This window comes from Chaetodon auriga, chromosome 11, assembly GCF_051107435.1.
Source record: "Chaetodon auriga isolate fChaAug3 chromosome 11, fChaAug3.hap1, whole genome shotgun sequence".
Taxonomy (NCBI): Eukaryota; Metazoa; Chordata; class Actinopteri; order Chaetodontiformes; family Chaetodontidae; genus Chaetodon; species Chaetodon auriga.
The window spans coordinates 24,372,501-24,381,538 of NC_135084.1; the positions used below are offsets into that span (position 1 = coordinate 24,372,501).

Below are 9,038 nucleotides of genomic sequence, written 5' to 3' on the forward strand. Positions count from 1 at the left end.
AATCATGACAACGAAAGACGAACAGCTGTGTGGACATCAAAACTACAACTCCCATGGTGCATTTCACTGCCAAACATCCAGCCACAGAGCTTCTCCCGTATTGTTTTTAACACTGAGAGCCAGCTGGAGCTGAAGATTGTGATGTTGTGCAGATGAAATGAATTCACTTCCTGATTCTGCATTAGTGTTGGATGAATTCAGTAACCATGGTGACGTGTTTAAGATCTGCTTCTCATCGCTTCCAGCAGCAGCTGAGGCTCATGGGTATTGTAGAATTCAGAGACAGAAACAAACCGTGATTTGTCAGAATCAGAGTTTGTTTTTTAAGGAGCCCAGCCTGATCTCAGATCAGCCTGTTAAGTCAGTTTCCTGAACTGTCACTGTCACATCAGCCCCTCACTCATTCTGATCTGGGATCTGTTGTCTGTGTTCAGAGGAGGAGAAGGGAGGAACCATCCGTGTGTCTGATTACATCGATGCAGCGAAAAGAGGTGAGACGGCGCCATCAGGCTGTGAGCAGCTGAACTGCACTTTACCCTCAACGCTGAGCTGAGTCAGACTGTGATGATGTGACCTCATGTTTATGACAGAATAAGAATAAGGACTGGATCATAATTCCTGCTGAGCTGTGATCAGATTTATTTTACACATTGAATTTATTGATTTCATTTATTTAGAACACACTTTGATTTAATAACCGGAAATTATATCGAGTTTCTAACCTGCGTTTGTCTGTTCACTTGAAAGCCACGGACATATTCAATGTTGATTGGGTTTCACACCAATGAAGAGCAGTAAAAGTACAGCAGTACTGTATAGTCATATATCAATCATGATCAAAAAGTAAAGTACAAGTACCTCAGAACTGTACTTGAGTAAATGTACTCAGTTACTTTCTGTGATGACGATGAACAGGAAGTGGGTTCACAGCTTCATTTACAGGAGCACGAGGAGCTGAACACAGGAGGACTCACTTCCTGTTTGGTGATATAAACATCTGATGTAATCTGTCATCTGTGGTTGCAGTTTGCAGCGGTCTGTCCGTCAGTCCTCCACAAAGTCCGTTCCTCTGTCTGGACCTGGTCTACATCTCAGTCCTGCTGCAGGAGCTTGGATTCCCCCCACAAAAACAGTTCAAGGTGAGGAACATCAGAGTCTGAACCACAGTGTGGACCTCAGTGTGGACCGGAGTCTGGACCAGGATCTGACCTGTCCTCTTTGTGTGTTGCAGCTGGCGAGGACGATCAACCAGGTGGAAACCAGTTGGGCTCTTGGAGCAACTTTTCATTACATTGAGTCCCTGAAGAAACTCTGAAGCTTTTGATTGTGATAAAGTTCACAACAGAAAGATCCTGAATGTTCTGAGGAGATCCTGGACCTCCTGAAGACCCCCACACCCATGGTGACCTCATACAGTACCCAAACCTCAATCTCCAGATCTGTGGAGCCTGAACCTGCTGGTGAAAAGCAGCCTCTGATCTGCAGATCCCATTGGCTGGTCTTACATGATGTCACTCGGATCCCAATCCAAAGCTGACCTTTTTAAAGTAAGATGATTTTATACCGTGTTGCGTCTGAATGCATCATATGTTGCTAACGTGCTGCTAACGCTAACCCTCCTGTGTAGACGCTGCATTAATCTTTAAAATGTTCAGAAAAAACTGAACTTTTGAAACCTACATGTCACTGACAGCTGTACCGTGGTGGACTGTAACTGAGTACATTTACTCCATTGCTGTACTTCAGTTCAAATATAAGGTACTTTTTACTCCATTTATCTGACAGCTTTAGCTACTAGTTACTTTTCAGATTCCTTGCTGTCCAGTGAAACTGCTGTAGATGAAACTAGTCAACAGCACTTAAAGTAGTTCAGACGCAGTGTGGACGTCACCTAAACCCAGAGACCAGCCAATAGCAGACCTGCCTGACTCACCAGACGATGACTGTGTTTTAACCGGCAGCCAATCACAGGCCCATCTGCTGTCTGCATGTTATGGTTTTCAAAATCCTCGTCGCAACAGGAAACAGCAACCTCTGAGCTTGCAGCCATCACGCTGCTCAGTGCTGAACGTAGCTGTGCTGAGCTGGTCGCTAACGGTACGATTAACAGGCGAACAGCTGTTTTCTTTTAGAGGGTTTTAGCCATTTTAACATCAGCACTCGCCTCCTCGCGTCAAACTTTCCACCAAGTTTCAAAACCAGGGCACCATCACTGCACCCTTAGTCCCGCCCAGCACAATTAGGATTGGTTGAAATAAATACAAACAATCCAGAGTGAACTGTTAGCGCTGCTAATAAACAAACACTTCAGGACCTGCTCTTCACCAGCAGGTGTCAGGCTTCACAAACATCTGAACAGCGTGTCAGCGCGGCTGAACGTCCAATCAGACGCTCCGCTGCTTCCACCTCCACAGACTCTTCAGGTGGATTCAGCTGCTTCATATTTAAGCTTTGAAGGACGAGTTGTGTCGTCCTGTCTCCTCTTTTTCTGAACAAGGTGACCTCATGGAAACACTCCAGGCTTGAAACACTCGGAGGGAGCTGACGGCCGCACGTGATCAGCTTACAGTTTAATCATCAGCAGCCGGGAAAACGCTCCCTTTTCACCTCCCTTAATCTTTAAATCCTCATTCATATGTTTCATTTCTTCTCATGTATTTTGTTGTAAACGTTGTGGGTTTTAAAGGTTGATAACAGTTTGTTCTTACATATCGAATCTGTTGATCATTTGTACTGATGGTGAATGTTTGAAACTGATGTTTATACCAAAAACAGTTTTTCCTGATTTTTGTTGCCAAACGGGTTAGGGTTAGCCGAGACTTCAGACCACCGCGAGTCCAGATTCCTCCAGGGCCCCTCCACCCCGTCAGACCAAGCAGAATGGCAGCAGGAAACAAACCTTGAGCTGACTTTCATGTCTGTCAGTGTGTAGACAAACCTGAAGCTGCTCTTCACTGGAGATTAAATCCAGTATCAACACAGCAGATTCATTTTTCAGACAATTCCAGTTCTGAATATGTGCCCAATGAAAACAGCTCCTTTTGGCTCCATTTCTGGTTACTTACTCATCAATTTAAGGAGGAATCTTTAAGGACTGAACTGTCCAGAGACTCCATGGTTCATATTTTACAGAGCGTTACATTTTGAGAATCATATCTACAGTAAAACTGTCGCTCTGATAAAACCTGTCAAGTCTCAACTGGCACAAACAGATCTTTACAGTAAATCAGATGTAAAACCTCGTATCTTGTTGTGTTTAGACTTTGATGTGATCATCACAGGTGGAAGGAAACACTCAGTGGGTTTGAATCCAGTCTGCTCCTCTGTCCCAGTTAAACCAGTAAACAAAGACACTGGATTCATGTCTCTGACCTCACGATGTTTAACTTGATATGTTCAGTTTCCATCGACAGCGACTCTGATTGTTTTCTACTCTGAAGGATCTCCGTTTATTCTCTTCTTGATATTTACTTGGATGTGTGTTGGGTACAAACTCTGCAATAAACAGACCTGAATGTGTTTCTGAGCTCTGCGGGTGTCAAACAGCTAAATAAAGACTCTGCAGCTGGTCTGAGGTCTGCCGTCCATTCATTGAGTCTGAAGAACCTCAGAGTGAAGGTGCTTCATAATTTATTTGTTGGTTGACTTTTGTATTAATGTGAACTATTAAGATTTATATTGAAATGAATATGATACATTATTATACTCTTTAATACAGTTGAATATAAAGGCAGCATCAAAAGTGCATGAATTAAAAGCTGAGATCTGCTAAGCTAGCTAACGTTAGCATGAGTTTAGCCTAGTTTTTGTTATAATTTGACTGCTGCCTCTTAGTTATGAAGAAAACAGGCTGAGTTTCCATCTCAGTCCATTAAAATGGATATTTTTCATTTGTAGTAATGTGAAAATATCAAGTAGATTTAGGTTTAGCTTTAGCCGGAGAATACCTCTAAAGCTAATGGCCGATGTTTACATGCTAACATTGGTGTGTAACGTTGTATGCTAACATGCTAAGGTTAGCATTTTGTACAGCTGTTCTTCCTGAACTTTGTTTTTCTACCAGGATAAGTACGTTTTTTAAGAGTGAACGTATACAGAAACTAGTTTCTATCTTCAATTCATTTACACGGAGCTTGTTATTTACATCCAGTGATTTATATTAAGTATGTTCCGAGGTTTATTTACCCCAAATTGAGTCAAAGTCATGACATCACTTCCTGTCTAGCTTCTGTTTCAGCAGTCTTAAGGAGTGTGCTGGTCACAGCCACAGGGGGGCGCTAACACAGCTTTGGACGTCAGTTTTTTCTATGGTTTGGCAGCGTTAGACAGTATTTAGATCTGTGCTTTAAACCAGGCGCTGAAGACCCTCCAAGGGTTCAGGATCAGTCTCAGGGATCATAAATTGACCAGAGGACCAGAAACTGAATGAAACACATCTCACGTCCACACTGAGCTCATCACCAGCTAAAAGCTGTCTTAGAGCTCTGAAGCACTGACGCTAACAGACAAACTGTTTGGACATGAAGCTTTTATCGATGTAAACTTTCCCCAATGAAACAAGCTTATAAAACAGGTAAACAACCACCTGTCAGGTCACTGTGACATCACAGCCGGCCAGCAGGAGGAGGCTGAAGGTTCCCCCGAAAACGTTTAACAGCAGCAGCGGCAGAGACGCTTTAAGTTATCAGCTCTGAAAGAAGCTTCAGAGGCAGGAAGTGAGCCAGCTGGGGAAGACCAGGAAGAGGCGGAGTCTCAGAGGAAGGCGTCACACCACTCCTTCAGACACAGAGTGCAGGATTCAGCCTGACGAGAGGTCGCTCCACTGGTGTCTTTGAGCCACTCAGCGAAAAGCTCAGTGTCTTTCCTCAGCAGCAGGAACTGACCCAGAACCACGTAGGCCTGAAAACACACATGAAACACGCATGAAACACGTGAAACACACAACAAACACACACTGGACTCTGAAACTGGACGTTTCACCATGTTCTTTTCCAAAACAGCTGGTCTGAACAATTTGACAACTAAGTAATCAAGAAAATAATCTGCAAATGAACTGATAATAAAACTAATTAGACGTTTAGATTTAGATAATTTTTTTAAACATGATGCACTAAAGTTTAAGCATGAAAGTGAAGTTAAAGTGTGTTTTCATGTGTTTCCTCCACCTTGTCGAAGCCCTGCTGCTGCAGCTTCTTCCCCAGAATCTCTCCGATCCCCGACAGAGCCGTCACCGCTTTGTCTCCCATCGGCTCGCTGATAAAGTCCCGGTGCTTCTGAGTCGTGGTCAACATCCTGCTGGAACACGTGAACCAGAACCAGAGTCACACCAGACCAGCCGGTCCTGAAGTACACATCATTTCATTTAGGTAAATGAGTTAAGCCGTTTTCTCAAACAGTGACATTTGTTCCTTTGTTTCTGCTTCACCTCAGTTTAAAATGAGTATTTTCTAACATCAAACACACAAATTATTCTAAATGTAACAATCTGATGCTTTTCTGTAAAAAGGTTGAGCTCCTTTGATCTACTTTATACACTGTTGGCTGGTTTAATCTACAGCAACGCATCATATTCTATAAGATCATCAAGCTTATTTGGCTTCAGTTTATTACAAACATTCAACATCAACACATCTGGAGATACAAGCTTTTCACTGGACGGGAAGTAAAGCTGTCAGACAAATGTTGTGGAGTATGAAGTACCTCTGAGATGTAGCGGAGTAGAAGTATGAAGTAGCATAAAGTGCAAATACTCAAGTTATCTGTTAGTTTATGCTTAACTACAGTTATTGTACTACAGTAAATGTATTCAGTTGTATTTCACCAGTGGTCAGATGTGAAATCGATTAATGATGTCTGAGCAGTTTTCAACTGAATGGGGCTTTTATTTTGTAGTAAAATGATCCTCCATGTTTCTGTTTGATTTGGTTAAACAAACTGTGACAAACAAACAAACAAACAAACAAACAAACAAACTGCAGCTCTGAGCAGCTGCTGGAGTCCCACAGTCAAACCAGTAAAACCAGTAAAACCAGCTGCTCTAGTGGAACCACACTCACAGAATCTGCTGATCTGGAGACAAATCGGTTCACAGAGGGTCTTTACCTGCTGGTCTAGACCTGCTGAAGGTGAACCGGGTTCACGTGCCGGAGGGTCGGGCGGGTTCAGACAGAAGCTGCAAAGACACGCGTTATAAACTTCAACTGTGAGAAATGGAACTCAAACCGCAGTTTTTGCCGCACAAACAGCACATTAAACAACACATGGAAGTCACCTGCAGCACCAGGAAGGGGCTCTGAGCGAGCCGACTCACCTGAGGCCGGAAAACACCTCAAACCTCAAGAGGACCAACACGGAGGAAAAGTTTCTTTTTCTCTGACTGGAAGCGTTTTATTCCGAAACCCGGAAGTACGACCCGAATTGTTGGCGCTCCGGCTCTGACGTCAAGACGCAGACAGTCAAAGATAGTTTGTTTAAAGATGAGTCACTCTGTTGAACATTAAACCATCACTTTGCTGTCACAGTGAGGAGACATTTGATGGGTTTGAGCAGCAGTGAGGTTATTTATTTTTTTTTTTTAAACAACCTTTTCACCACAGGAACTGTCCCAGGAGACCAAGACCTTTTGATGGACTCTGGAGGGACAAATCTAGTTTCTGTGCTACTAATTTCCAGGTGGCAAAAAGAGCCAAATTTCTTCAATATGAGGGTATACACACACACATATATTTTTTATATTTCAGATTTTCAACACTTAAACAATAGTGCGTTTTTGTCTTGACGGTGTTTGTGTCTGTGGCTTAATGTTATCTATTTTTTTACACTGTGAAGCAAAGCAAAATATTCAGACTTTTTTTTTCTGAAAATGAAAAATATTTGAGGGAAATATACATTAATGTAAAGGATCATCTTTAACTTGAAAACTGGAATTGCTACGATCTGATTGAGGAGGAACATTAGAATATAAACATATAACCCACAACATATAAACAGTATTATGAACATCTTTCACTGAAATAAATAAATAAATTGCAGCTCAGAAGCAGTGTCGGAGTGAGACATCTCTTCATTGCTTCAAACTCTTTGTTAGACATTCCACAGATGACCCCGCCCCCTGCCCATGCAGGCCCGTCCCTCCGTCAGACTTTTAAAAGTGGGCGTGTCTTCCCGCTGTACCTGCCAGGTGTTCCTCACTCTCTGCAGCATCATAACTGTTAACCTCGCCGCTGACCGATCAGGTGCGGCGACAGCAGATCAGCGTCCGGAGCTCGAAGATGTGGTGGACGCCAAGCAGAGTTTTAACCACACCTGCAGGGCCGAAACGTAGTAACTCCCTGGAACTACTACTTCGCTCTGGCCCACACGGTCCGGGACCAGCTTGTGGGCCGCTGGATCCGCATCCAGCTACTACTGCCAGACGGACCCCAATGTAGGAGCAGCAGAAGCCGTCACATGGTCACCTCTTCACCTGGTCACCTGGTCTGGTCTCTAACACTGACTGTGTTTTATAAGTTGTTTTTGTCCTGAAAAAGGATGTGATGTCACTACTGATAATTATTGATCAGCGATCACTCACCATGAACACAGCACACGTTAGAAAAGTGTTTCTGAACAGTTAGTGATGATTTATATCTGAGAGACTGATGACTGTCTGACTGTCTGTCTGTCTGTCTGTCTGTCTGTCTGTCTGTCTGCAGGTGGGTCTGGACATGGAGGAGCAGCAGGAGTTGGAGGAGGACGCTGGTCTTGGAAACGGAGGTCTTGGTCGTCTGGCAGGTGCTCGTTATCTTCCTCATCATCATCACCTGTTCTGTGACGCTGACGGTGTGTTAAGGTGTGAAATGTGGAACTTTGGCGCCTCTCAGTGGTGGACTGAGGAACGACATGGCAGCAAATGGCGATGAAGGATGAGAACTCGCACGTGCTGCCGTTTCATTTCTATGGCGAAGTGGAGACGACGGAGAGCGGAGTGAAATGGATCAACGAGCAGGTGAGACTGTATGTCACATGATCAATGACCTCATCTTCTCTCACCTGTCCACACCTGGAATATGTATGGAGTACTTTTACTCTGTGGTGTTTGTACGTTTACTTCAGTAAAGCTGCTGAGTACTTGAACTACTGCAGCTGCAGGTATGAACTAATTATTGTGTGTGTGTGTGTGTCTGTGCTGAGCTGTTTTCATGTGGTGATGCGTTTAGGAGCAGGGACTCCTGTCAGTGGTGCATTCAAGGACACATGAATGAGTTCCTCTGCCTCTACACTCTGTAGTTCTGCGGGACTGAAACTAACAATTCTGTCTTTGTGGATCCATCTGATGATTATTTTCAGTTCAGCAATGAATTCTTTGATTTTTAAAATGTCAGAAAAGCCTGCGATGAACAAGTAGAAAGATATTCAGTTTATCATTGCAAATGGGTTTGATCATTTTTTTCTCTCTTTTAACATTTCAAAGTATACAAAAAAAAACTACTACAGAACTTAAAAGCATTAGGAAACTGAAATAATATGAACAGCCGAAAATCAGAAAATTAGTGAACTGATTTCAGTGAATGTTTGATCTACAGTGTCAGTGTGAAGCTCTGTGATTGGTTGTTTGTTGGTGACAGTCTCCATGGTAGTTGTAGTCCACAGGCGTCTTGTAGCTTTTTATCAAAGAAGCAGATATTTTGTCAAACCAGGAAACATCCATGAACAGTGTTTCCTGTTTCCCTTCAGAACCCCAAAGAGTCAACTGAGATGGTGATCCGCAGCATCGCCGCCTCTGGGAAGTTCTCCAGCGTCCGGACCATCTCTGAGTACGCTCGCGAGATCTGGGGAGTCGAACCGCCGTCTGAGTCCCGACACTGAGGAGCATCAAGTCTCCATCACAGCTGAGTCTGAACACCCAAAACAAACCACTCAGCGGCTAAATGAGCAGCTGACTGATCACCTGTCCAACGCGACATAGCTGTAATGTAATGTGGTCCCTCCAGAATCAATGTTTACTGAACATCAAAGTCAGACTCACTCAAAAAAGCCTCATGAAGTTCTGTGTCAAC

The 9,038-nt window shown here is 43.5% G+C and overlaps 3 protein-coding genes across 7 annotated transcripts in view; 2 read left to right on the forward strand and 1 right to left on the reverse strand.

Moving 5' to 3' along the window:
• entpd6 (ectonucleoside triphosphate diphosphohydrolase 6) overlaps positions 1 to 3,569 on the forward strand; it is an 11,648-nt gene extending 8,079 nt beyond the window's left edge. Inside the window, exons 12-14 of the mRNA XM_076743487.1 lie at positions 435 to 491; positions 1,027 to 1,139; positions 1,232 to 3,569. Of these exons, the coding sequence (XP_076599602.1) occupies positions 435 to 491; positions 1,027 to 1,139; positions 1,232 to 1,315 (254 nt within the window). The 3' untranslated portion in view covers positions 1,316 to 3,569. The remainder of the gene's footprint in view (positions 1 to 434; positions 492 to 1,026; positions 1,140 to 1,231) is intronic.
• A 942-nt stretch (positions 3,570 to 4,511) lies between these two features.
• LOC143328288 (barrier-to-autointegration factor-like) lies at positions 4,512 to 6,439 on the reverse strand. Of its 5 annotated transcripts, none has more exons than XM_076743355.1 (4): positions 6,311 to 6,439; positions 6,103 to 6,172; positions 5,166 to 5,295; positions 4,512 to 4,899 (listed from the first exon to the last, which is right to left on the reverse strand). In XM_076743355.1, the coding sequence occupies exons 3-4, from the start codon at positions 5,289 to 5,291 to the stop codon at positions 4,753 to 4,755; spliced, it is 273 nt and encodes a 90-aa protein (XP_076599470.1). In that variant the 5' UTR covers positions 5,292 to 5,295; positions 6,103 to 6,172; positions 6,311 to 6,439; the 3' UTR covers positions 4,512 to 4,752. The 5 variants fall into 5 exon arrangements, with proteins under 5 accessions (XP_076599470.1, XP_076599472.1, XP_076599471.1 ...); XM_076743357.1 differs by having other exon boundaries at positions 5,166 to 5,292; positions 6,311 to 6,404; XM_076743356.1 differs by having other exon boundaries at positions 5,166 to 5,341; positions 6,311 to 6,404.
• Positions 6,440 to 7,799: 1,360 nt separating this feature from the next.
• pygb (phosphorylase, glycogen; brain) lies at positions 7,800 to 8,972 on the forward strand. Its single transcript, XM_076743766.1, has 2 exons — positions 7,800 to 7,987; positions 8,716 to 8,972. The coding sequence occupies exons 1-2, from the start codon at positions 7,892 to 7,894 to the stop codon at positions 8,845 to 8,847; spliced, it is 228 nt and encodes a 75-aa protein (XP_076599881.1). The 5' UTR covers positions 7,800 to 7,891; the 3' UTR covers positions 8,848 to 8,972.
• The last annotated feature ends 66 nt before the right edge of the window (positions 8,973 to 9,038 follow it).

Coding starts and splice junctions, on each gene's coding strand:
- LOC143328288 (XM_076743355.1), bottom strand. CDS start 5,291: ATGTTGACCACGACTCAGAAGCACCGGGACTTTATCAGCGAGCCGATG. Junction 4,900..5,165: donor AGCAGCAGGGCTTCGACAAG/GTGGAGGAAACA, acceptor GTGTGTTTTCAG/GCCTACGTGGTTCTGGGTCA.
- pygb (XM_076743766.1), top strand. CDS start 7,892: ATGGCGATGAAGGATGAGAACTCGCACGTGCTGCCGTTTCATTTCTAT. Junction 7,988..8,715: donor TGAAATGGATCAACGAGCAG/GTGAGACTGTAT, acceptor GTTTCCCTTCAG/AACCCCAAAGAGTCAACTGA.